The 25,910-nt window shown below is 29.7% G+C and overlaps 1 protein-coding gene and 2 long non-coding RNA genes across 3 annotated transcripts; 2 read left to right on the top strand and 1 right to left on the bottom strand.

The window, feature by feature from the left end:
• Positions 1 to 4,375: 4,375 nt before the first annotated feature.
• LOC123210434 lies at positions 4,376 to 4,974 on the top strand. Its single transcript, XR_006501261.1, has 3 exons — positions 4,376 to 4,440; positions 4,673 to 4,730; positions 4,803 to 4,974. It is a non-coding gene; the product is annotated as an uncharacterized LOC123210434 (long non-coding RNA).
• Positions 4,975 to 5,083: 109 nt separating this feature from the next.
• On the top strand, positions 5,084 to 5,669 carry LOC123210376. The gene is made up of 3 exons (XR_006501257.1): positions 5,084 to 5,194; positions 5,263 to 5,343; positions 5,419 to 5,669. It is a non-coding gene; the product is annotated as an uncharacterized LOC123210376 (long non-coding RNA).
• Positions 5,670 to 22,381: 16,712 nt separating this feature from the next.
• LOC123210990 (probable xyloglucan galactosyltransferase GT14) lies at positions 22,382 to 24,173 on the bottom strand. Its single transcript, XM_044629489.1, has 2 exons — positions 23,931 to 24,173; positions 22,382 to 23,835 (listed from the first exon to the last, which is right to left on the bottom strand). The coding sequence occupies exons 1-2, from the start codon at positions 23,986 to 23,988 to the stop codon at positions 22,556 to 22,558; spliced, it is 1,338 nt and encodes a 445-aa protein (XP_044485424.1). The 5' UTR covers positions 23,989 to 24,173; the 3' UTR covers positions 22,382 to 22,555.
• Positions 24,174 to 25,910: the final 1,737 nt, after the last annotated feature.

Here is a 25,910-nt window from a genome sequence, read left to right as displayed (position 1 = left end):
TATAGTAATTTCTCTATTTTAGTAATAAATATTACTCAAAACAAACTGTCCTTAAGATGAAAAAAAAATCACAATTTACTTGTTCTCTAGTCAAGTTTAATCGGAATAAGGGCTAAGAGCCAATTTCCCAAACAAGTAGGTCCTTTCAAAATCCTCAAACCTCCCTGGAATCTTATTGCAATGTTTAATACCATTTCATAGGACCCTATGTTTCTGGAATTATTTAACTACCTCCATACTTTTCAGCTTTATCTATTAAAACTAACTTCTAACCCCTTTTTGCATACATAATGGCCAAATTAGTTAACACTAAAATTATGTTAATGTGAAATTATAAAATAAAATTACTGGAAATTAAAAAAATTAGCCTAAACGTCAGGGGTTTAATAAAATTACCCCATTCTTTCGGACTTAAGAAAAATATCCCATTTACTTGAATTTATCAAAATGCCCTCATATAAAAGGCAAAATTTTTTCATAATCTCAGCCAATATTTTTCCCACTCAACTGTGCACAAAACAAAATCTCACAGGTCTCCCACAGCGACAGTTTCTTCGACTTTTGGATAGAATTTTTGACATTTTCCGATGACAAAAATAATAAAGAAGGTAAGTAAATCGTCTATTATCTTGTTTAAATCATTTTTATGTTTAGATTTGACAGATTTAGAGTAAGATTTTGGGCGATTTTATTTTAGGGTTTATAGATTTAAAAATTTGATTTTGCTGTTTGATTCTTAGTTGTTTTTTATGAATTAGTTTAGGTTATTATGTTTAAGTAGGTGTACAATTGTTTTTTTTTGTTGAAATGGTAGTTGAACACTACGATTTTGGTATTGTTGATTTTGAAGTCGATAGTCACCTTGGGGATATTCGCAAACCCTGGGGAATCCTAGGTTTGAGAAATATCTCCAGGTTGAATTGATGACACAGGAGAAGGGGAAATGTTATGGGGGCAAATTGATAGTACTCTAAAATTTTAGTACCCAAATGTTACAGGGGAAATTGATAGTTTGTTTAACTTAGGGTTTTTATGCACGTAGTTATCAAATTCTATTTTCGTTTTTCTCATTTTAGGGTTTTTCAATATGTAATTTTCAAATTTCAACTCTGTTTTTCGATTTTTCTTAGTCGTAGGGTTTTCAACGTATAGTTTTTGAATTTCAGATTAATTTTTCAATATTTATCATTCTAGGGTAATTGGATGTGTAGTTTTCGAATATCTGATCTATTTTTTAATGTTTGTTATTTTAGAGTTTTCGAATGTGTAATTTTTGAATTTTACATCTGTTTTTCAATGTCTTCATTCTATGATTTTTAGATGTATTATTTTCGAATTTTAGATCAATTTTTTTATGTTTGTCATTATAAAATTTCTAGATGTGTAGTTTTCAAATTTTACGTCTTTTCTTTTCAATATTTTTATTCTATGATTTTCAAACATGTTGTTTTCACATTTCAAATTGTTTTTTTATGTTTGTTATTTTTAGATTTTTAGATGTATAGTTTTCGTATTTACGTCCATTTTTTGGTGTTTCATTTTATGATTTTTAAACGTGTTATTTTCAAATTTCAAATTGGTTTTTTGATTTGTCATTTTAGATTTTTTTATATGTACTTTTCGAATTTCAAATCCATTTTTTGATATTTCTCATACTTGGATTTTCCGATATGTAGTTTTTAAATATGAGCTCAATTTTTCTATTTTTGTGATTATAGGATATTTCGATATATAATTTTTGAATTTTAGATCGATTTTCAGTTTTAACCATCCTAAGGAATTTCAACGTTTAGTTTTTGAATTTCAAGTCTATTTTTTAATATATTCGTCATTCTAAAGTATTTCAATATGAAATTTTCGAATTTTATATTGATCTTCTTATTTTTGCTATTCTAGGATGTTTCAACGTTTAGTTTTTGACATTCAATTCAATTTTTTTGGTCATTTTAGGATATTTTGACATAAAATTTTTGAATTTTCCATCAATTTTTGAATTTTTATCATTATAGGGTATTTCAACGTATAGTTTTTGAATTTTAGTTCTATTTTTTTATATTTGCCATTTTAAGATTTTTTAACTTATCATTTTTAAATTCCATTTTTATCATTTTTAGGTATTTCAATATGCAATTTTTAAATTTTATATCAATTTTTCAATTGTTACCATTCTAGAGTATTTTAACATTTAGTTTTCGACATTCAGTTTTTTTTTTTTGGTCATTTTAGGGTATTTTGACATATAATTTGGGGATTTCAGATCTATTTGTCAATTTTTATCACTCTAAGGTATTTCAACATGTAGTTTTCAAATTCAAGTCTGTTTGTTGATATTTATCATTTTAAGGTATTTGGATGTGTAGTTTCCAATTTTTAATTCTATTTTTTTATTTTTTTAAAATTCTAGAGTATTTTGACATGTAATTTTCAAATTTCTAATCGATTTTTCAATTTTTGTCATTCTAAGGTATTTCAACATGTAGTTTTTAAATTTCAAGTCTGTTTTTTTATATTTATCGCTTTAAAGTTTTTATACGTGTAGTTTTTAAAATTTAATTTTGTTTTTCAATTTTTTTTTTCAATTATAGGGTATTTCAACATTTACTTTATTCAATTTTCGTTCGATTTTTTGGTTTTTTGTCATTCTAAGGTATTCCAATATGTAGTTTTTGAATTTAAGAATTCGTTTTTCGATATTTATCATTTTCATCTCTGTTTTTTTATGAAATTATTATAAACTTTAATTTTTTAACAAAATATTTCTCATAAAAAAAGATGTAACGATAACGAATTAAGAATCCTGGATGAGTCATGACACTTTCAAGCAGAGGTACATGTCGTGTTTAGCAAACTGCAATATCCAAGATTAGATCTAAATTGACACCAGAGTAACTGTGGTTATTTGAGAAGACATGTTTTAGGTGTCTCCTTCAATTACTAGATACCTGATTCAATGGATAGTTGGTGTACTCATTTTTGCCACAAAAAGTTATATCAGGGTTTTGACAAAGATGAGTTTTGGTTCAGAATTAATAAGGTTGGCATGAGATTCAGTCCGTTTGAGTTTGCACTCATGATCGACCTACCATTCAATCGGATCACTACACTTTCATCATATATTTCAAGCGGATCCAGAGATAGGATTCGAGAAACTTATTTTCGAGGATGTTAGAAGATGCAGTATCATGATTTAAAATGTATTTTTCTGACTAGGTCATGAGGGATGACAATATCAACGTCGTCAAAATAGTCTTGTTGTATTATCTACATATAGTGTTACTAAGGAATGACTGACGAAAGAAGGTATCTGTAAAGTATCTTTAGTTAGTTGATCATTTCGAAGGCTTTAATTCCTACCCATAGGGTGTTTCGGTATAAGAAATAGCTTTTGAGTCGATGTCTCAGGCAAGTGACAGGATCTACTCTAGCCAAAATGTCTGATATATGTAAATATGACATGTACAATTCCCCCTTATATTCCAAGTAAGTGTATATTTGTTGATTATATATATTAATTGGCAATGAAAATTTTTAATTAAATTTAACCATTAATGTTTACATTGTAATATTGGATATATGAAACGATCAACATCTTATGTAATTGGGTGGACTTGGTTGATATCCATGTGTCTCCATGGATATTCAGGTGACATACGCGAGATGTTCCTAGTTAGAGTCATGTGGGAATTGTATTCACCGATGATAAGGTATCTAATTGTTAATTGATTAGTTAATTGATTTATTGATTATTGCAAATAGGTTTAATTATATATCTGAATGAATAGGATAATGTTATTTTCTTACTTCAATCGTCACTAACTGAGGAGGCTACACTATGGTATGTGAACATTGTTACATACATGAGTATGTTGGATTTGTAATCCTCCTCATCTTTCTCGACACCCTCCTTGGCAAGAAATAAAGAGCACATTTGGCGAAGCCACTTGTTGATATACAGGTCGTTAGTCTTGAGACACCTGACAAGCTCATTCAACCCTCTGTTATAGAACATACTACATGTTTAGTTATTGAGACCCTAACCATCGAGACCACACATCTTCTTAAGGTTCAAGACCATGCTACTAATCACCTCACACATAGGTGTCTATCGATTGTATCACCTATTTTATCCCCATTAGATGTTACATTAGCTCATTAGGACAATATGATATTACATAAGTTTTCCTGTTTGCGAGACGAGTATCTATCATGTGAGATGTCTTCTTAGATGTCTTGATTAGAGGATCATATGACTCATTTGGAAAATATCGTTAAACATATATGACCAGCTCCAGTCGATCAAGTGACAAAGTCATATTTCATTTATTCCTTTTATAAATTGTATTTACTAACAAGTATATTAATTTCATATAGGATACTCACGACGATATTAGGAGGGCCTCACCCATTAACCCTTCAATTATATCATGTCTCCCACATGAGGTTTGTAATTAATTGTTTTTACTATATTTTATATTAAATGTTGTTATTATATTTTATATGAAATGCAATTGATCAATTTTTTATTATTATTCGTATAAGATACTAGCCATAAGGGGGTATCGGTTGGGCCTTCGATTACATCACCTCTCTTATCCAAGGCTTGTCATTTATCATTGTTATTATATTTTTTTGAATTGTTATTGACTCATTTGTTTTATATATTCATATACAGTACTGGCCATGAAAGGGTTTCGGTTGGCCATTCGGTTGCATCACTTCCTCCATCCGAGGTTTGTCATTTATTTTATTACTATATATATTTTTAATTGTTATTGATTAATTTATTTTACATATTCGTACAGGGTACTGCTATGAGGGGGTTTCAGTTGGTTCATCGATTACATCATCTCCCCTTCCTGAGGCTTGCAATTTATTGTTGTTATTATATTTTTTATTAAATGTCATTGTTCAATTTGTTATTAATATTCATATAGGGTATTGGCTATGAAAGGGTATCGATCGAGAGTTCTCCCTTTACACCTTCCCTGATCGTGGAGGTAACGTTTTTTTTATGAATGTCATTGATCAATTTGTTATTAATATTATTATGTAAATTTAAATTGTTTTTTTTTCTTTTTAGGATGAACGGTTGTGGTTAATTGCTAAGATCCCAAACTTAAGTAAAAAAGTCATTAAAATTAGTTCACAAGGGGATGAGTTACTAGAAGTTATTTCATAGGGAGAGTAAGATGAGGTATATCAATTTTAATTTGAATATTTTCATATATATAGACCACTGGTAATATAAAATTACTTCTCCAGTCCATTTCAAAGGTATAGATGGTTGACTTGATAATAATAAAGGATTTCCCTATCAAACCTCTTCTATCGTACATTGATAAGGTAACATTAATCGATTTAATTGTATTTGTTAATTAAGATTAAATATTGAATTAACGATTTTATGTTATTTTTCAGTTGGTGTGGACTGCTCATGGTAGGGTTATCCGAAAAGGTTCACTCATTCGCACTCTGTATACAAATCTAATTAAATCGAGGGCAAAATGACAGATTTGTACCATTCCATCCTCTATTGTAGAGTATGAGAAATCTTTCTTCATGTGATACACCAGAGTTGTAGCATCCAACGACTAGGAGGTTTATTGTAATGGAGCGCGCCATTTTTTGGAGGATTGTTGTTAAGCTGCGTGAGTGGCTGACCAACAATATAAGTGGTATATATCAATTGAATTTGGTTAAATATTTTATATATTCGTCAAAACATAATACAATTCATGTTCTATATCCATTTTGGCATGTAGATTCTTCCTTGACACGATTACATCGACACAAGTACAAGCAGTAGGCCATCATTCCACAAAGTTGGATGACGACTCACACCTCATTCATGGGGCATATCAGGATGACATTTGACAATTGAGGTACCATGTTGCCAAAGGAGTATGAGTGGCCTAAGTTATTCATGAAAATGGTGAAGGCAAATTATACCACCAGTTTGTTTTAGAAACCGTGGAGGGAGTTCAATAAGGTATAGTATAATAATGTTTCCATTATAATTTAATTTGAATTAACTTATATACAACACGTGTATCCATTATAATTTTTCAATGTTTATAGATTTTTATTCTTATAAACTTCGATTGTGCCCCTTAGGTCACTAGAGTCGTTGATTTTTGTGATTAGTTGATCACCTTATATGAATCTTAGGTATCATACATAGATAGACATGAGGGGTTCACATGATGGATACGACTATACACAACATTCATATTGATATTAGTGGAGGCAATGAGTTTATGGACCACCTTTAGGTGTACACCATGAGTAGATTACTTGGTATTACATCGAGCAGAGGGTGTCCTCTAGTAGGGTGAGGGTTTCGGTGATTGCGGTATTTTTATGTTATGCTTCATAGAGTGTTTGGTGCTTTATGAGAGTCTGGATTTTTCTCGCAAGTCATCCATCTCTATGCATCGACGTTTGGCCTCATAATTATATTTTCACTGCATCAAGTAGATCGCAGATGTGTGTGTATATATATATATATATATATATATATATATTTATTTATTTATTTATTTATGATGGTTTATTGATTATGCGTTTGATTTCATTTTATCAATTTTATTACAACTTACCTAATAAATTATAAATTCAAATTCAAATAATATGAACACATATTTGAAACATAAATAATATTAATATAATATTCATTCCAACAATTACATAAGTAATGCTCATTCCAACAACCATATAATTAAAATATTATTCAGACTAAATATATTACATTGCATATGAACAATTACTCAAATGAAACATTAATCAAACTACATTGATTACATCTCATTTTAACAAATACATAAATCATATATTAATTAAACTAAATAGAAGGTTTTGAAAATCTATTTTCTTTATCTCTTATGGATGAACCCTATAGGACGGAGCTTGGAACCCATGCTAGGCTTTTGCATCGTGTTCGGACATATCCTAGTTGCTTATACCGATTACAAACCTTGGGTGTAACGATCTCCCCTTGTGAAGGATGTCAATTTCTGTTTGAAAGGCAACCTGATCAACAACGATCAAGAACAGGGGGCAAGATAACTCTTTCTTTAGTGTATGTAACCATTCTGATTAGTTCTCGAGTGGATTAACAAGTTTTGCATACATTGCATGGTAGTAATCGGTGGTGAAGAAAAGGATGAACCCATGCATAGACATTTGTGAGTCTCATTTATCTTGCAACAATAAAGAGATACTTGCATGGAATACGTGAAAACTGAAACTTATTGCATATACAACACAAACATTTCATTAAAGTTCATAATGTCCATGTATCCACCATTACCTAGAACTTGATATTGAACATTTGTAATTAGATAAATCTCTAAGCGCACAACCTTTAACATATGGTGGTCACGCTTCTCCTTTATCTAATATGTAATATAATTGGGGCATTTATTTGCAATTTGGAAAAAACATTTGTATATCTATTAATAAACAAGTATAAGGGTAAAAAGACATTCTCCAATAAATAATTAGTATTAACTCTGTATGTACTTGCATGGTTTCTTTTATGATAAAACCATTGTTGTAATATGTTTTGAATGAACTTAGTGCACATCATAATGGGCAAACCCCGTGCATGTTTGACAAGGGCATTAAATGAATCTGCAATATTAGCTGTCATTATGTTAGACCGATGCCCTGAAAAATATGTTCTGCTCTATTGGTGAAACCCCACCTCACTTTGGTAAGCCCGACTTGAAGATGCACCACATTAATAGATCTCACCGTAGCCTCAAAATCTGCCTTTGTATATGACTTTGCGGCTTTCCAATATGAACATACAACCTGCGAGTTTATAAATAATATTAGAACTTCATTATCAAAATTTATAAAATGTTAACAGGTATAAAAATTTTATAAATGTATAAACATGTTACCTGTGAGTTGCATTTGTACTTTGATCCCATGTTACAGAGAATGTGATGATAACAACACCCATGGTGTACATTTGAAAAGACTTCAGTCATTATAAAATATATAACATGATGTCAATCTAACTCTGGTATTTCATTGATATATTCTTTAACCTTCATCAAAAACTAACACCACGTGTCATGATGTTCTTTTTTACCAACACCAAAAGCAATTGAGTAGATCTTGTTATTCCCAAGGAGGGCCACCATTAGAAATAAATGTCCTAAATATCGACTTTAAGGAAAGTAACGTCAATGCAAATAACAAGTCGAAGATATTGTTTAAATGTATAGACTAAACATCTCAATGCCATGAAAAAAATACTTAAAGTGATGTTCATTGTTTGTTTCAATAGTTGTCAGAGTTCCTAAATTAGCATGTTTTAAATTATAGTAATAATTGGATGAAAGCATAAATGATTCTTCTGGTGAGCCTTCAACAAATTTAAAACTCAATTTCTTACCTACCAAACCTGTGAATATAAAATGTCGATTTTATACCTATCGATTATACCAATATTAATCTCTTTAGACTAATTAATTTGATTAATCAATACAAACTTTGACCTCACTAATTGACCTAAAACTCAAACCCTAGCTTGTTTGTGATATAACATTATTTGATCAACTGACCTCATTATTTTACCAATTTGGAAGACTTGATTAGGTTTGACTCTTCTTCTTGTTAGAAACCATTAGCATTTTCATCATAACACTTAATCTTTCATCTCCCTGCATCAAACTTAAGCACTATGTACTGAAATCCTTTCTCTATGGCAAATTGGTTCACAACATCTTTTAAGTGTTTTTTGTCATAAAAAATGTCATCAAGTTTTACAACACTCCCCTCTCAGATCAATTCTACACCACTTGATGATGTTGAAGGCTATGGAGGAAAATCGAGAACCCATTTAAACGGATTAGTGTGGATATTATCAAAAAATAGTCCTAAATAATTTCTGTCACCCACAATAAGATCTTTAAGTTACAGATTATTTATATCATAGTTAACAGATGACATATCCTCAAACTTTACCTCATCAAGAGGAATATCAGTCATCTCATTCCCCTCAAAGTCATCCTAGTCTAAAACCTTCTCTTTGTCTCCACGAGCCCATTCAACGGTAATATAGAACATATCATTATTAAAATCAATCAAGTATTTCCCAACAGATTCTTTTTTCACTTCACTATCATTGTTGCCAAAAATTTCTTCTTCTTCTTTTTCTTGTCCTTTGATTGAGGTACATGTAACAAAAATAAGAATACATTCCTTGAAGTATTGAGACATGTCAATATGACCTTGCACATTTTTATAATTTTTTTATCTTTATAGGGCAATCAAGCTCAATTCTTTTATATTTCATACATAATTAAATGTAGTTTTTGATTGGATCAATACTGCACTGTTTACTTAAAAGTTGGATAAATCTCTTAAATGTTGTTCCATAAAGAATTTTAACCAATTGTTTACAACCTCCAACATACTTCATTGTGTTCTAATCATATTAGATCCATTCTTCTTGGAAGCGAACAACCGCATAACTAGTTATTTTAATTATCAATCCTAGAATGAAAAATTTTGGAAAAAAATTAAACATTTATTTAAAAAAAATCCACAATAACAATTTATTGATATATATGTTACCTCTAACTTTTCAACATGTCATTAAATACCCTTATATATTGTTTGAAACCAAAATGTTAATTTCATATATTGGTTAATATCCAAATGACCTTTATATTTTTTTAATATTTCATTTTACTCCCAAATATATTATAAAATATCAAAATGAACCATTTTTTTACAATATATATGAACTTGATATTCTTATAATATCATAAATGCCCTCTAGTTGTCTACATATTTATTTAGTACCCTCATATTTTTTCTAATTTTATAATACCCTCTATTTATTTAAAATTTTATTTAACACCCTCAAATATTGTATTGTATCGATATGCCCCTATATTTATCAAAATATCTCTATGTATTCTTAACATTTCATTTAAAGTCTTTTTACAATGTTTAATATTAAAATGCCCCAATATTTTTCTAACATTTTATTTAACCCCTATAATTACCTAACATTTTATTTAATATCTTCATACATTGTCTTGTGTCGAAATCCTTTATATATTCCTAACATTTCATTTAATATCTTCATACGTTGTCTTGTGTCGAAATCCTCTATATATTCCTAACATCTCATTTAAAACCCTCTTATACTGTTTAATATCAAAATACCCTTATATTTTTCTAACAAATTTTTAACCCTCTATAATTATTTAATACCTTCATATGTTGTCTTGTATCGAAATGTCTTTATATATTCATAATATTTTTATTTAAAATCCTCTTACAATGTTTAATATCAAAATATCATCATATTTTCACTTAATATTTCATTTAACACTCTCATATGTTGACTTGTATCAAAATACCCTTATATTTTTTTAACATTTCATTTAAAACCTTCATACATTGTTTAATACCAAAATGTTTCTCATATTTTTTTAATATTTCTTTAATCTCTTAAAATATTATCAACTATCAAAATGCCCCTTTTATATAACATATAAACTATATTTAACAAATAAAATTAAGTTTTGAGTTAAAATTCATATAAATATTGTTTTTTCACGAATTAATTTCTTTCGATTTGAATTTAGAAATACGAATTTTTTTCTTTCAAATGAACTCATAGTATCAAATGTTGAGTGAAAATAAAAATGAGAATGAATGTTTGAATGATGTGAAAAATATATGTAAGTGGAGGTTTATATAGAAGTGGTAAAGGGTGGTTTTGTTATTTTTAAAAATTTTTAGTGCAATTTTTCTTGAAATTTTGAAAATAGGGTATTTTTACTTAAGAATAGAAAAAGAGGGTATTTTCGCTTAAAAGGGGGTAAAATGGACATTTAGTTTAATTTTCCTAAAATTAATTTAATGAGATAAAATCAACAAAATTACCTAGAAAATAGAAAATTAAAGGCTCACGTATGCTTATCGGCCAACAAGGAGTTGATGTCCACTCTTGTCAAAGAGGCTCATCTTGCCCCAAGATGATTTCAAGGCCCCTTGTGTATTGGGCTTCACACAGTTTTGTTTGCTTCATTTTTCTCTTGAAGACCCTCAGGGTATTTTTTGGTGGGTTATATTATGAAAGAATTATAACCCGAAATTACTTTATTATTAATATTATTTTATTTGATTTTTTACATAATAAAATATTAAGATATCTTTTCATTACTAAAATGATGTTATAGGTAATATAGATAATAGTTTGATTATCACATTCTTAAATAGTAAATAACTATCAACATAATCTTAATTTTGTTATAATTTTATTATATTTAATAAATTTAGTTTAATATATGAATAACGTTTAAGTAAAATAATATCTTAAATATTTATTTATTAGTACCAACCAAATATGTTTATATATCAATAAAATTATATGCATAAATAATGATATATCATCATGTGATTAAACGTTATTTTATTTTTAATTAATAATTATTTAATCATATAGTGATATATCATTATTTATCTATAAAATTATGTAAATAACATTACACTTTACCCATGCTAATTTATTCATAAACATAATTAATTTATACCCATGAATATATAAGGTAATTTCTTAATGATAATTTTAATAAGTAATCTTCGGTTTTAATAAGTAACAAAAATTGTTTAAAAGAAGATTAATGTTTATGGCAACCGATGAAATGTTAATTGTTATTTCGTCAATCATTTTACAGTAATATCACATTAAACTAATTTTTTTATTTAAAAATATTTAATCAATTTAAATTTCGATACATTTGATCTATTCACATCATATTTTTCATGGATGCAATAATGTAGATCAGGAAGATTATTTTGCGTAAATTCCTAACAACTCGTTCCATCTATTAAATACGTAAGGGCATAATGGTGATTTTATTTTATTTTAAAATAAATAAACTTTGAGCTAATGTAGATCAGGAAGACTGAGAGCACTTGCTGAAGAAACCACGAACCCTCCACAGTTTGTTAACGGTTCAGGCAATTCTCCCTTCCAAACCCAACTTTCCGCATCTGTAAGTTTGTTTTATTGATTCTGATATAGTTATAGGTGTATATATAAAACCTGACATATTATTAACTGAGCCTTATTTTTTCATCAGCCTTATTTATTATTTTGCAGGGGACTCTGTGTTCCTCAACTTGCACAATCCAGGATTTTTTTGTTAAGGGGGGCATCCACCAAAGGGTGGATATGAATCGAATTGAGTTTAAATATTTTTTGACTAAATTTTGGTTTGAATAAAAGACAGTTTAGTTTAAGTTTGATTCAAATTTGTTGAGACAATATTAATAGTGGCTCGAGTTTGGCTCAAATAAAAATGATTCAATTCAATTCAGCTCAAGTTTGACTTGAATTTATGACTCATATCAATGGTTTAAATTTATTACTCATTAACAAAACGACACATTTTTACTCAAATAATAGATAAAATCATATATTCGAGTCATGAATTCAAACCACTAATTTGAGCTAAACTGAGTCACAAATTCAAATCAATAATTTGAACATGAATTCGAATAACTGAGACATAAATTTAAACCATTAATTTAAGTTATAAATTTGAGTCAAATCAAATTGAAGACCTCGTAGCTCAATTTTGGATCTATTTAAAAAATAAGTCAAATATTTTTATTCGAATTTAAATTAAACAAATTTAAACCAAACTGAATTGAATTGAGCCAGCTTTTGAGACTTAATCGGCTTAATTTGGATCTAACTTTACCTCCAAGACTCTACCATTGTTTACCAATCAAGTAGTAAAAACTTAAAAAATTAAAAAGCATCAATTCTTTGGTAAAGGAAATAATATAAAAGAAAATGTAAAGAGAAAAAAACCATGCAGATCTAATGATTATTTAAATCCAATATAATCCAAAGTGTTTATATAATCATAATCCATGAAAGATATTTTCACCCAAATTTAGAGTTCATGTACAATTCTAATATTTTTTAATTTGAAAGTAGACTTGAGCCTTATGAGGGTAACCCCAGGTGTATACTCTGAATGAATGGTGGCTCAAACCCTGAGGGCTTGTCTGACAATAAGTTGGGATCTAGTTAGGGTTTATTTAAATCTTCTCCTGTCCTTGTGTTGAGAATGTGTTTGTTGTAGTGGTGAGGAGGGAAGCTGGTGGGTAAAAGAAATAAATAAAAAGTAATTAAAAAAAGAAAATTATAATTATAATTAATATTTAAAAATTAATTTACGATATTTTTATAATATTAATAAAAAAATAAAAGAAGTGTGATTGATATTTATATTAAATATTAAAAATAATTAATAAATAATATCAAATACCAGTTGATAAATAGATAAAACAAGGATTTTTTTTCTAACTTAAAATATGTAGAACCTTTTTTTCAATGAAATTCGGTTGGAAATAGACATTTGGCGTTATAATTATATTGACTGTCGTATGAAACCAAAACTATTAGTAGCGTGGGGGAGTTATAGTTGCTGGCGTGCTGCTCCAATCAATATTTTTTAAGGCCAAAAGAGTATTTCCTATCCAAGTTTTAATGTAACGATAAATATACACAAATGAAGTTTTAAAAATTCAAATATTCATCTATGAGTTAACTTCTATTAGAAGTAAGAGTAAAATAATAATTTTACCACAACCATAAAGCCTTATAAAATTCATATCATTTTCTCTCGTTGATTATAATTTTTTCTTAAGAGTAAGTTTTGAAAAACTTATTTTTCCTTCTGAGGTTTCAAAACCTTGCTTTCATTTTCCCTTGACCAGCTGTAGCCGACCCATCTTCTTCTTCGATGGTAATGCAATCCGGTGATCTTCAATAGCTGAGACGACAAAGGGTTTGTCTAGTAGACCCAAATGATGACAAAGATGAATTTGTCATTGTCATTGCCTGGACAAAGACAAATAAGACGATATGTCTTTGTCATCATCTAGTTTACCGAGCGTTCGAGCCATTGTCGCTATCAAGGAAATATATGAGAGTGGTAAATAAAATTTTAGACATATATAGGATGTATTTTGAAATTAGATAAAATATGAGGCTGGTAAATGAAATACACCAAAATTGAGGGGGCTTTTTATCATTATAAGAATATCAAGTTCGTATATGTTAAGAAAATATAGGGGTATTTTGATTTTTGTTAATATATGAGGGGTTTAAATGAAATATAAAAAAATATAGGAGGTATTTTTAAATTAGATAAAATATGAGGATGGTAAATGAAATAAACAAAATTGGGGGGCATTTAGATATTATAAGACTATCAAATTCGTATATGTTAGGAAAATATAAGAGTATTTTGATTTTTGATAATATATGAGGGGGTTAAATGAAATATAAAAAAAATAGAGCAGGCATTTTGTGAATTTTTTTGGTAAATATATTTTTTTAATCAATATTGTTCATTGTAAGATTGATTATTGTAATGACAGGTTATGTTTCTGTTCATTTGGAAGAAGAATAGATTCAACATAATCAAAATATAATGAAATACATTGGAGATTATAAAATAGTGGTTTAAATTTTGTTTGAAGCAACACTTGAAGGATTTATCTAACTGTTGAGTAAAAAATGTGGTATCTATCTGATCCAACACAACATTTAACTATGTATGAAACCAAAATATGTTGAGCTAGACTCTCTTGTAAAAATTGAAAATGATGAAGATGTCGAGGGTCTTACTGACATGTCAAAATACATTTATAAATATATTTTAATTTTTGTTATATGTAACCTCATTAAAGCATAAGAAGAAGAAATAAGTGAGAAATATAATGGTGAATTGAAAAAGCAATCTGGTGAGAAAGAATTAACCGATTTTTGTATTGATACATTATATATTGTTATAGAATGGGTTCATGGAGGCAAAGAGAAGTAACTAGATTGGGCTGACTTTGATGGAAATGAGACAGCTGATGTTCCTCTTGATGAGCCAAACCTAAATGATACGCCACTTGTTAACTATGATACAAGTAGTCTCTAGCTTGAAGATCCTCTTCAGGGTGACGGGAATTACATTGGTCCAAATTTGATAATGTCTCCATTGATCCATTTAAGTGGCTACTTTAACACTCTTATCTAGATACATACTTTTGATGGAAATATGCCAAAAGAGACGTGCACAACTGAATTTATTTGAAAACTTTAATGCATGATCATAATTATAAAGCGTGCAAAAAGGTAATGTAATGAAAATAACTATTTTATTTACTAAAAAAACACAAATATATGGAAATCATTGATGAAAGCAACTATATAAAACATCAAGAGTCGTTGTCTCTGAAAATAGTAATAATAATAAAAATAACACTAATAAATAAGAGTCTGATAAAGCTGAAGTGCCAAAAATGCCCTTTTTTCTTGCATAGTTGCTCGATGGACTATTGGATCCCATTTGTCTCACCATTCACCTTGGTTTGCAAAACATACAAAAAGAAACACATGAGTAAAACTCAATAGATGGTGACATTTTGGCATCCAAAACTAATATGAATAAACTGATGCTAAAATTTGCATTTGTAAGTTGGATATGGTCACACTATAATACTTCGGTGCCTTGACATGGATTATCCACAAAAAACTGGGATGCCTAAGCTAGAATTGATATATGTAATACCCTAGTGAAATTTATTATTGTGCCTTGTGCATATGCCAAATGGCTTATTGGACAAACTAACTAGGACACCTTGATCACACAAAAAAATCTCTAATAACAGTTTATTTCCTTACCACATAAGTTAATTGGAACTGTTGACTAACCATTTAGAGATGACTCCTACCTCGGGTACATATGTGGTGCATCCTATTAATCATATGAGACAATATCTAAATGCCACATCCTTACCACACACACCTGAACTAAACTAGTTAGTTTTGCCCCTTAGTATTAAATATGTGATGCATCTTATAGGTATTCTACCCTATTGTTTTCACGATCATTGTCACTTACACACATAATTGATGATTATCTAAATATGTGACATTAGTCTTAAGGTTAGTGACTTTTGATCTGAATTCAACTCAATCTGAGCTTATGTTGTTGTCTACATAGTTAGACACCTAATATATGCCTTTCTTGAATTCTTTATCCTTTGATGACTCTTTATTCTTCTTGATTAACTCTTCCCTTTTATGCACATAACTTATGGCTATAATTATCTTTTTTCTTTGTCTAGGGGTACAAGTTTGTGCACTTTTCTATCCACGCCAATGTGCCTCCTAACCCATATACACAGGTATATGACACTTATCACATAGTCGTGCTTAGAACAAGTGCATATGAAGAGTTAACATGGACTCACTCTCATGCAAATGGGTCCACATGTCTTCTATTATATGTTATCCATTTTTGGAAAGCCATACATAAGTGTATGTCCTATACCACACGGTTGTGCATGTCTTCCCTTAGAATGAGTGTGAGATTCTTAGACTTTCAAAATTTCTAGAATGACACATGGGCATGTATGAGACCATACATGACAGTGTGTTATGATCTAGAAATCACGTCTTATGGTTTCTATGCTTCTCTATTGCAATTTTCATAGGATCACTCTTTCTAAGGCATACACAAATTCTTTACACACCCTATGCATGATATTCACAAAATTTATTTGATCAAAGTACACATACATGGCTTTAAGGCATTAATCCTATAACAACACTTAAACACACATTTCTATCCATCAGCATACCAACTACACACATATCATGCATCAGCAAATCTACAGGTACTATTAAACATTTTATTTTTGACTAAAAGCTTTTCCCTAAGAATCATATATGCAATATAAGGATTACATTAAAAGCATATGATAAGGGTTTATGCATCAAACTACTCTATCAATGCATATAACATAATTCCGGTCATACAAGCATGGATTTGACATAGTTATGGCCTTTATTTAGCCATCACAAATTGAACATCATCAGGTTAATTCACCACAGAAATCATATCATACTTGTAAAGTGAAAACCAAGCCTAAGAGCCACAACTTACTTGGCTTCCTCGACTTGTAAAGAACTTCCTAACATGATTCTTGGTTTTTGACAATCAACGACACTTCCCTAATGTCCAAGACTTCTTTCTTCTCATTGCACTTTCTCTTGACTATGAGTGGTTCTCTGAAAAAGTTAGAGGAATTAGGGTTGTCGCGTTTTTATTTTAATTCTAAGACATTATACACGAGCCTGTATAGGTTATACACGGTCGTATATCAAGTTGTATAACTAAGGTAACTTTCTATTTCGCCATGATCACAGTCTGATCCAGTAATTTTATTTTTTGCTAACCATACATGGTTATGTATGCCATTATACATAGGCATATACCTCTGAAAATCATTTTAAAACTAGAAAAAAACTGAAATGCCCTTTATAGGTGTTACATTACCAGATTTTCCTCTATAGTGTTCAACAATGTCAAGTGGTATAGGATTGGTGTGAGAGGTGAATGCTGTAAAAATTTGTAACATTTTTAGGGATAAAAAATACTTGAAAGATGTAGTGGCTCAATTTGTGTTGGAGAAAGGATTCTAGCACAAATTGGCCAAGTTAGACACGAAGATATGCAAAATTAAGTGCATTGATGAGTAATGCAAATGGTATCTATAAGAAGAATAAAACCTAGTGACTTATTCCGAATCCATTATATGAATCGCATACACACATGCTCAAGAGATTAGATAAAACCATATCATAGGCAAGTTGGGGCTCGAGCTTTAGGCCAATTAATGAGTTGAAGTTCATGTTGATTGATTATATTTATTAACCTAAAAAGATCATTATCGACATCGTCGACAAGTGTAAAATTGATATATCATATTATAGGATTGATAAGTAAAGAATTAGGCATTACAGTTATCTTCCTTAAAGATTGCATCGATAAAGTGCTAGAGTTGGCTATACTTTTATATCGATATTATGTTATGTACTCTGCAATAGCTGCGGTATTTCCAAATGTACACAATGGATGATGCGAACCTCACAAATGAACTATAAGAACCTACAAGTAAACAAGGAAGGTAGGGACCCAAAAAAGCTAAATCAGATTTATATAAGTGAAAGAAAACTTTGACCCAATGCCTATACTTGGCATGAACCAAAAGTATAAAAACCTTAACCTAATGATTATAGACAATCATAAATCAAAGGTATAAAAACATTAACCCAATGTCTATAATTGAAATAAACCAAAGGTATAAATTGACACCACAATCTACGAAAGAAAAGAAAGAGAGTGATAAGTCAAATTTAAATGCCACAAGAAAATATTTTTGATAAGTTCATGAGTTCTCAAAAGAACCAAAAGAAAAGATCTCACAATTTCATTATACCAATGTGTATCATCTATCCTAGGGTTAACATTTATTTATAGCCCTAGTTTAAATAGGATAATAACAATCACAATCTTTAAGATAATAAAAATCATAATTAAATGTCACCAAAGATGTGTCATATCATTTCCCATGATTTTGATACTCTCTATATCATTTGCCATATCATTCTTAAGTGTCATGTCATGTTTTTTACCTTTAGCTTGTGTCTTCAATGTTCTTAATACTACCAAACCTACTATACTCTCATCATAGTCCTTCATTTTTGGATCGCACGTTCTTAGTCTTCCATGGATCATATCAATGGATGTTGTTGTCATCACCTTCTTTGTAACATGTGATAGAAGTACAAGCGTAACTCACAGGTCACTTGTTTATACTACAAAGCAACGAAGACTTATACAGAGGTAGATTTTAAGGTTATGATGAGATCTATTGATACGGTGCATCTTAAAGCAAGGGATTACTATGTGAGGTGGGATATCAACAATGGAGCAAGACATATTTTTCAGGTAAAAAGATATAATATATTGACAACCAACCTCGCAAAGTCATTTAATGCATTTGTCAAACATATGCGAGGTTTGCCTATCATAATGTTGGTTAAGTTTATTTAGGGCACCTTATAACGATGGTTTTATGAGAGAAAAAACCATGCAAGTATGTGTAGTGTTAATACTAATTATCTAATTAACTGTGTCTTTTTACACTTACACTTGTTTAGTAACGAATATGCTGATACTTTCTAAAAATTACAAATGAATGCTCCTACTAGGTTACACCATGGACAAAGAAGAAACTTAGCCACCATTTGTTAAAGGCTACAAACTTTAAGGTTCATCCAATTATAAATGTTTGGTACCAGACATTGTGGACTTTCATGAGTAGGTATGAACGTGTATGAAGTTTTAGCATTCATGCATTTTATGCACACATGTTGCTGTTATCGCAAGACATATAAGACTCACCAATGTCTATGCATAGGTTTGTACACTACACCACCAAATTCTACTGTACAATGTATGGAAAAACTGTCAATCCACTAAGAGATCAATCATAATGGTTACATGTTGAGGAGGAAAGAGTTATCCTATCATTGTTTCTTGATCGTCATTGACTAAGTCATCCTTCAAACAAGAATCAATGTCTTTTACAAGGTGAGGTCATTACACCAAAGGTTTACACTTAGTGTAATCAACTTGGGTATGTACGATCACACTGCAAGTGTTTAGCATTGATTCTAAGCTCTATGCCATTGGGTTCATCAAGAAGAAAAAAAGAAAAGGGATTTTCACAGTCTAAACCTTTTATTTAGTTTGATTTTTGTACTTGTTAAAATGAAATATAATCATTGGAATTTTATATTTATATTATTTATGTTTTAAACATCTATTAATCAGTTATTATGTTTAATTTATGTTTGCATTAAAATTACTTATAAACTGCTGATGTACTTGTTTTAGACATTTAATAAAACAAATATGAAATTATATGCATATCTAGCAAAACATTGTACACAAAATATATACATAATAACTCTGAAATAAACATATGTATTCGGGATTTATTCGATGAAATGGAAATATAACTCTCGAGCTAAACACCTGCATATCAAGGTAGAGGACTAGTAGGGGAAATTCAAACTTGATTAAGTGTTAGACACTCTATAAAACGTAACGTAAAAACACCACAATTGTCAGATTCTATGCCTTACTAGGGGACACTCTTTGCTTAACGCAATGCCAAGTGATCCTGTCATGGTGTAAGACTCGTGGTGGTCCAAAAACTCGTGGACACCAACAATGCCAAGAAGAAAGTGGTGTATGGTCTTATTCGATAAGCAAGCCTTTCATGGCTGCCTATGGTCTTCATGTTTTCTTTTTTGGGAAACTTGTTGTTAAAAAAAATTATTATCATGACAAAATTGATAAGAATTAACAAAAAACACATATAAAGTATGAAATGCATATCAAAATAAAAATACTAATATGAAATTCAAAAACTATATGTCGAAAAACTCTAGAATAAGAAAAATTAAAAAATATAACTGAAATTCGAAAACTACACATTGAAATACCATAAAATAAAAAAAATCAACCTAAAATTAAAAAAAAAAAAACACGTGGAAAGACCCTAAAATAACAAAATTAAAAAACCGATTTGAAATTTGAAAACCATAGATCGAAAAATCCTAGAATCACAAAAATCAAAAAGCCAATTTGAGATTCAAAAACTACACGTCTAAATACTTTAGAACGAGAAAAATCAAAAAATTGATCTGAATTTTGAAAACTATACATTGAAAAACCCTAGAATAATAAAAATAAAAAAAGTAACTTGAAATTCGAAAACTACACATAAAAAAATCTCTCAAATGAGAAAAATCAAAAAAGCAACCTAAAATTTGAAAACTACACATCTAAATACCTTAGAATGAGAAAAATAAAAAAATCGATCTGAATTTTAAAAACTAGACGTTGAAAAACCTTAAAATGATAAAAATAAAAAAAACCAACTTGAAATTCGAAAATTATATATAAAAAAACTCTCGAATGAGTAAAATAAAAAAACCAACCTGAAATTTAAAAACTACATATTGAAAAACCCTTAAATATGAAAAAAACGTATATGAAATTCGAAAATTACATGTCGATAAACCTTAGAATGTGAAAAAACGGATATGAAATTTGAGAACTACACATCAATAAACCCTAGAATAAGAAAAAATTTCAATTTGACCTTTTAACAATTTCCCACTCTCCTATAGGTTGAGAATGTTTAAAAACCTCACATTTTTCCCGTCCCTTGAGTATCATTGTTTGAAAAATCAAAATTTTGCCTCTCCCTCTAGGTTCCCGTGTGTGATATTGTTCAAAAAAATGCAATTTCCCCCCTTTCTTGGGATTCCCTTGTGGATTCCCAATATGGTTATTGTTTAAAAAATAACATTCCCCCCTCCCTCCTATGGCATCAATCCAACCTGAGAGATATTTATCAAAGTTGGGATTCCCCAAGGTGAAAATGTTTCTCTCGAGGTGATGTGCCGACATGAAAAAGTTATATTTTCTAACAAAATTCTCATTTTTTGACTACCATTTCAATAACAAACGATTCTATACCTACTAAAACACAATAGTCCTAAATAGTTTATCCAAAACAAGTAACAATCAAACTACAAAATCAATTGTTCAAAACCAAAAATCCTAAACTAATAACGTCTAAAATCTTCTTTAATCGGTAAAATCTAAGTATCAAAATGATTCAACAAGATAGGGAATGATGTACTCACTTTTTTGTCATTTTTGTCGTTGAAAAACATCAAAAATGTCGTCCAAAAAATTGAAAATCGAAGCTATCGTCGAAAGCTATGGGAAGACTTGGGATTTCTCAGATTATGAAAATAGTGATTTCAAGGAAAATATGGGTAGGGATATGAATTTGTTTTGTTTATATATTTCAGTCATTTCATGTTAATGGAACATTTTTGCTTAAGCTAAGTAGGATTGATAATCTCATTTAAGCCCTGATCTTTAAGACAATTAATTTAATTTCCAGAAGGAAACACATTAAACATTCTTATCGTTTATCTTTCCCTTTCACTCACTCTTTTCCTTAGTGCCCCAACCCTTGACCCCAACAAAGAACAAACCACCTCACACTTGTAACCCCGTAATCCACTTTCTCTGCCGTGTTGATTTGGTCTCTTTTACAAACTATTTTGTCTAAATCCACCCTCTTTCCATACTAAGCCGCGTCTCTCTCTCTCTCTCTCCCTCTCCATTTTTAACCCCTCTCATGGGATGAACTAGTCACTCTCTTTTAACATGTTTTTTCGTTGTGTGTTTTTGGGATATCGTTTGGAAAATTGAATGGCAAAAACATCACAGAAAAACACTGCGAATACTAGCAGTACTAATAATTCTAGAACTGCTGTTACTAAGGTAAAGCGAACGTGTAAAAGCAAGCCACGAGACTTCAAGCATCCATGGACAAGACAATATGAAGCTGATTTGTGGGATATGAATTGCTGGAATGAATCACAAAATAAGAAAGGAAGACAGACCTCATTAATATTTTTTTAAAAATATACTAAATTATAATAAAAAATAAATTAGCATATCTTTTGGATGCATACAGATTCAATTCAATGAATTATGACTTTCCTTGCTGTTGTTTTATTTCTGCAACATTTTTTTTGTCTGAGAGTTTGAACTTCAAGTCATTCAATTTTTTCACCCTTACGAATTGTCTCTATTCTCTCAAGAATTCCTTTCACCGCTAAATCAAATGCATCTTCAATTCTCTCTAATTTAGACCTATAATTTGCATATATTATCCTTGGAATTAGCTTTACAACTTCCTCTCTCATCGCTACTACTTCTTCCTTTGAAACTTGAAGTAGCCTGTCTTCAATCCTGAACTTCCTATCCCTCAGTAGTTCCCCTGGCATAAATATAGAATACTTTGAATAATTCTTAGGCAAATGCCATGTGTATTGCGTGTAAGCTGAATCCGGATGGAAAAAAACTGGAATACACCCAGCCAACATGGAATCGAATATCGATCTTCTTGTAAATGAATCTCCAGGAGGCTGCATGCAGAAAACTGAGCTTTCAAACACCTTCATAACATCAATGGCGTTGTCGCAATTGGTGGTCCCATTAGTACAATCTACCAATTTACATGATTGACTTGAAGTTTTGCATTGGTCGATAATATTAGCCCGGATTGAGCCTTTTTGTCTGGATCGCGGGGCGCCTGCAAAAGAGAACAAATACTGTCGCTTCTGTCTTTTCATTCTTTCCTGCCATTGAAATACCTCACTGGCCTTTGAAGGATGAAAATATGTTGGGTACGGTATTGCAAAGTCGTTGTTCCCCGAGCTTGATTCAATTGTCAACATTGAAATATTCTCAGATTCTGGCAAAAATCTGAACTTGCTACCCCAATCATAGTTGCTATTTGATTGTCTCCTGAAATCCCGAGAAATCCTTCCGGAAACCAAGAAATGGTCTCCACCCCACATTTTTTTCCATTCAGGTTTTTCTGCCAGCCACTTGACGAGACGAAGACCGGATGAATCTCTCACTGATGCTTTAAATCCCCAAAGATAGCGCCTCAGATCTAGACCGGCATAGAATGGTACATAAATTGCTGATGCCATTGATGAATCGTTGGTTAAGCATTCATACTTCTTCATCCTATTATGGAATATCACTTCCAACATGAATTGGTTAGTAGAAAACCAGCTTGTGTTTGATAAAACCTCTGAAGAATTTTCAATTTGATGACCGAAGCCCGAGTTTTCTATGGCTTGACACATATCAAACTTATCAGTTTTTCTTGAAATCAAATGACAGTTCTTGAGAATTTCTTCGTTGAATCGAGCCGGGAGATCATGAATGTAAATATATCGACCTAGACACAAATCTACGTTGGATTTTGGATTGAGATTTCGTTCGATATCAAGTTGTTCAGTAATTTCACTGATTCTGCTCTCTAAACAAACATTTAAATGGTTGGTGTTGATTATAGATGAAAAATCAATACGAAGAAACATGATGAATAAAATATTGGAGGACAGAAAGACGAACCAGAGTGGAATGCAATAATTTCCGGTGAATGGTTTGTCCATCTTTCGTTGACGTACATCCAAAGCGGCACACACAGAGAGGAGAAACTTTTGTTTTAGAAGAAAGGACAAAAGAGATTGAGTGTTGTTGGCGACTTCAAAGATGTATTTTGAAAATCAGAATTAGTCGTGATCGGAGGCAGTGATGGTTGAGGCAGTGACGGTTGACGCAGTCGCCACGCCAACTCAACCCAAGGTCAAAGATAAAAACTTTTTTTTTTTTTTAGTAAGATTCAAACTCAGACAAATACACTTTTACCCGCAATGAATTTTCAGATTTATCAAGTCTTTAGTTTGAATAATATTTGTTTAAACACAAACCAAATATTTATAAATAACAAATGTATTTATAAATCATATAATATAAGGTGATATTTTATTTTTATTATTATTATTATTATTTTTTTCTTACCATAAATTATTTTTAACTGTTAGTGTCTCACCTAGAGCCATCATGTCAGAAGGACTTACCAAGATTGATTAGTTGCATTTCTTATCATCTTTTACTCACAGTGAATGTGTAGGTTTATCAAATCTTAGGTTTGACTTATATTTAAAGCATGTATTTTTCTTATTTTTTATGTATTTTTCATTTTTTTTTATAAATTTTCAAAAGTACCGGAATATTTTTAATTAATTATTATAATATCATATTTATATAAAACAAAAAATTTAATTTTACTAATAATTGAATTTTAATGATATATTATGTTATATTAAATTTAATAGTCAATTAGATATTTTATATTTAAATTGTTAATCAAAAGATTTATGAAAGTTCTAAAATTATGATTAATATTACAGTATTTTAAAAATCATATTATGGATGTTATATGGTATTAAATCAGTATATATATGTTTTGTATCTTTTTTGTATTTGAATTTTATAAACATTTTTTTACAAATGTATTTTTCATTATTTATTTTATTATATTTATATAATTTCTATACTATTTTTTTTCTGTTTTCATATTTATTAACTTGAGTTTGAAGAATTTTTATTTAAATTAGAACTTCAATAATTTAATAAACAAATTTTTTTAGGAAAATTAAATTAAATGCCCTATTCCACCCCTATGTAAGCAAAAATGCCTCATTTTCCATCTCTTGGACAAAAATGTCCTAAAAATTTTTAAAAAATGTCAAAACTACCCTTCACCACTTCTATATAAAACACTCATTCTCACTCCTTTTTCACATTATTCAAGCTCTTTGTCCCACTTTAATTTTTACTCAATATTTGATACTGTGAGTTTGTTCGAAAGGAAAAAAATTCGTATTTCTGAATTCAAATTGAAACAAATCAATTCGTGAGAATAAATATATTTATACGAATCTTAACCAAAAACTTAATTTTATTTGTTAATTCAACTGGTATAATATATATAGAGGACATTTAGATATTTGATAATATATTAGGGGGTTAAAAAATATTAGAAAAATATGGGAGCATTTTGATATTAAATAATGTAAGAAGGTTTTCAATGAAATGTTAGAAAAATATAGAGATATTTTCATACAAGATAACATGTGAGAGTGTTAAATAAAATATTAAATAAATTTAAGGTTAAATGAAATTTTAGAAAAATATGAGGGTATTTTGATATTAAACCATGTATAAAGGTTGTAAATAAAATGTTAGGAAAATATAAAAACATTTCGATACAAGATAATATATGAAGATGTTAAATGAAATGTTAAATAAACATAGGGGGTTAAATGAAAAGTTAAAAAATTATGGGGCATTTTGATATTAAACAATGTAAGCAGGTTTTAAATAAAGTATTAGAAATATATTAAAAAAAAAGGGGTCATTTGAAGATTAACCAATATATCAAATAAGCATTTTGATTTCAGATAATGTATTGGGGTGTTTAATGAACTATTGGAAAATTAGAGGTGGCATATTTATATTCGGTCATAAATAAAGAGATTAAATGAA

The sequence above is a fragment of the Mangifera indica genome, chromosome 3 (genome assembly GCF_011075055.1).
Source record: "Mangifera indica cultivar Alphonso chromosome 3, CATAS_Mindica_2.1, whole genome shotgun sequence".
NCBI lineage: Eukaryota > Viridiplantae > Streptophyta > Magnoliopsida > Sapindales > Anacardiaceae > Mangifera > Mangifera indica.
Note: the sequence above shows the minus strand (reverse complement) of the source record. Positions and strands in the feature narration are given on the sequence as shown.